At 66.6% G+C, this 1,414-nt stretch overlaps 1 protein-coding gene across 1 annotated transcript in view; it reads right to left on the reverse strand.

Moving 5' to 3' along the window:
- The window catches only part of AIRE (autoimmune regulator), a 12,134-nt gene extending 12,073 nt beyond the window's left edge, over positions 1 to 61 (reverse strand). Inside the window, exon 1 of the mRNA XM_017888659.1 lies at positions 5 to 61. Coding sequence (XP_017744148.1) covers positions 5 to 61 — 57 coding nt within the window. The remainder of the gene's footprint in view (positions 1 to 4) is intronic.
- Positions 62 to 1,414: the final 1,353 nt, after the last annotated feature.

Below are 1,414 nucleotides of genomic sequence, written 5' to 3' on the forward strand. Positions count from 1 at the left end.
CCACCGCGATCTCCGTGCGGTGCAGCCTCAGAAGCCGGCGCAGGGCTGCGTCCGCCGCCATGGGGTCAGCGCGGGGAGCCGGGGCTGGGGCGGGCGCGGTGGGTCCCGGGACACTGGCAGCCCCTCGCCTGGCCTCGGGTCCGGGCGGGGCTGTGGGGCGTCCGCGCCGGCCGTGCGCCCGCCAGTCTCCCTGGGTCTGCGAGCCACGCGCGCCGCTGTTATACCCCCGGGACCACGCAAAGAGCAAAGGCCGCTCCGCCCCGGCGCCCAATCAGAGCCAGAGCCTCCCGCGGGGACGCTTCCCTGTGATGGAGGCGCTGCTCTCCCTCCCTCGCTCCTGGGAAGTCTCCGGACCAGCCTGACTCACCCACCAGGGCAGCTGCTTCGGGGGCTGGGGACGGAGACTTGCTCTGCGCGGGACTTAGAGGCCTCTCACTTCCCAATGTGGCCCTGTCCTGCCTCCCCGAGGGCCCTGCTCGAATGGGGCAAAGCTGGGACAGGTACCCTCGGCGGGGAGGCTCGGGGCTCAGCGCCCTGGCAGGGGCTGCCCGGGGTGCAATGGCCCCTCCCAGTGGCCGGCAAGAACCTCCATGGAGGCTGGATTGGGGTGGTGTCCCTGGGGGACCTCCAGGCAAGCTGAAAGCCCCTACTCGGGCCCGCCTGGGGCTGTGGGAGGAGCCGGATGGAGGCCCAGTCTGATGGAGGAGACATACAGCAGCCCTGGGCGTCGCCGGGGAGGCTCCTGACTTCACCATCTTAGGCTGGCTGTGTGATGCCAGGCAAGCCCTTTCCTTCTCTGAGCCTCAGTTTCCTAATCTTTAAAAGGGGTGCATTCGCCTGGGGACTGAGGCTCACGTTGACCCCCTACTTCCTTCCTCCAGGTGCTTTAGAAGGAAGATGGCTGGCCCCACAACGGGGCTCCTGAGTGTGGTCCTGAGGGAGAGCTCCCTAGGGATCTTCCTAGGACCAGTGACAGAGGCTGAGGGATGCTGTGGCCTGGACAGGAGCTTCCAGGGGCATCTGGGAAGGTGTCCTGGAGGGGAGGTGCAGTGGGTAGGAGCCAAAGGTCCCAGGTGGACATGGGTGGGGACAGTGCCCCCACTGAAGCAGGAGCAGGTGCAGAGGCCCGGGGCCTGCAATGATGCTGAGGCTGTGGCGGCCGCGCAGGCATGGCCTGGAGTAGGGTGGCCTCAGTGGGAGGCCTTGGTAACACAGTCCCCTTGTCTTTGCGGTCAGCCAGGGAGGCAGGCCCTGTGTGCAGGCTGCAGAGACGAGAGGACTCTGGGCACAAGTGTTCCCACTGAGTGGGAGAAGGGAATGACCTGACCAGCAGGGTTAGGGCTGAAGGGTGGACAAAGATACCAGGAAGGCTGAATCCGGGCAGCACTGGGCTGAGGGAATAACTGATGCAGTG

Source organism: Rhinopithecus bieti, unplaced genomic scaffold (assembly GCF_001698545.2).
Source record: "Rhinopithecus bieti isolate Rb0 unplaced genomic scaffold, ASM169854v2 scaffold_18153, whole genome shotgun sequence".
Lineage (NCBI taxonomy): Eukaryota > Metazoa > Chordata > Mammalia > Primates > Cercopithecidae > Rhinopithecus > Rhinopithecus bieti.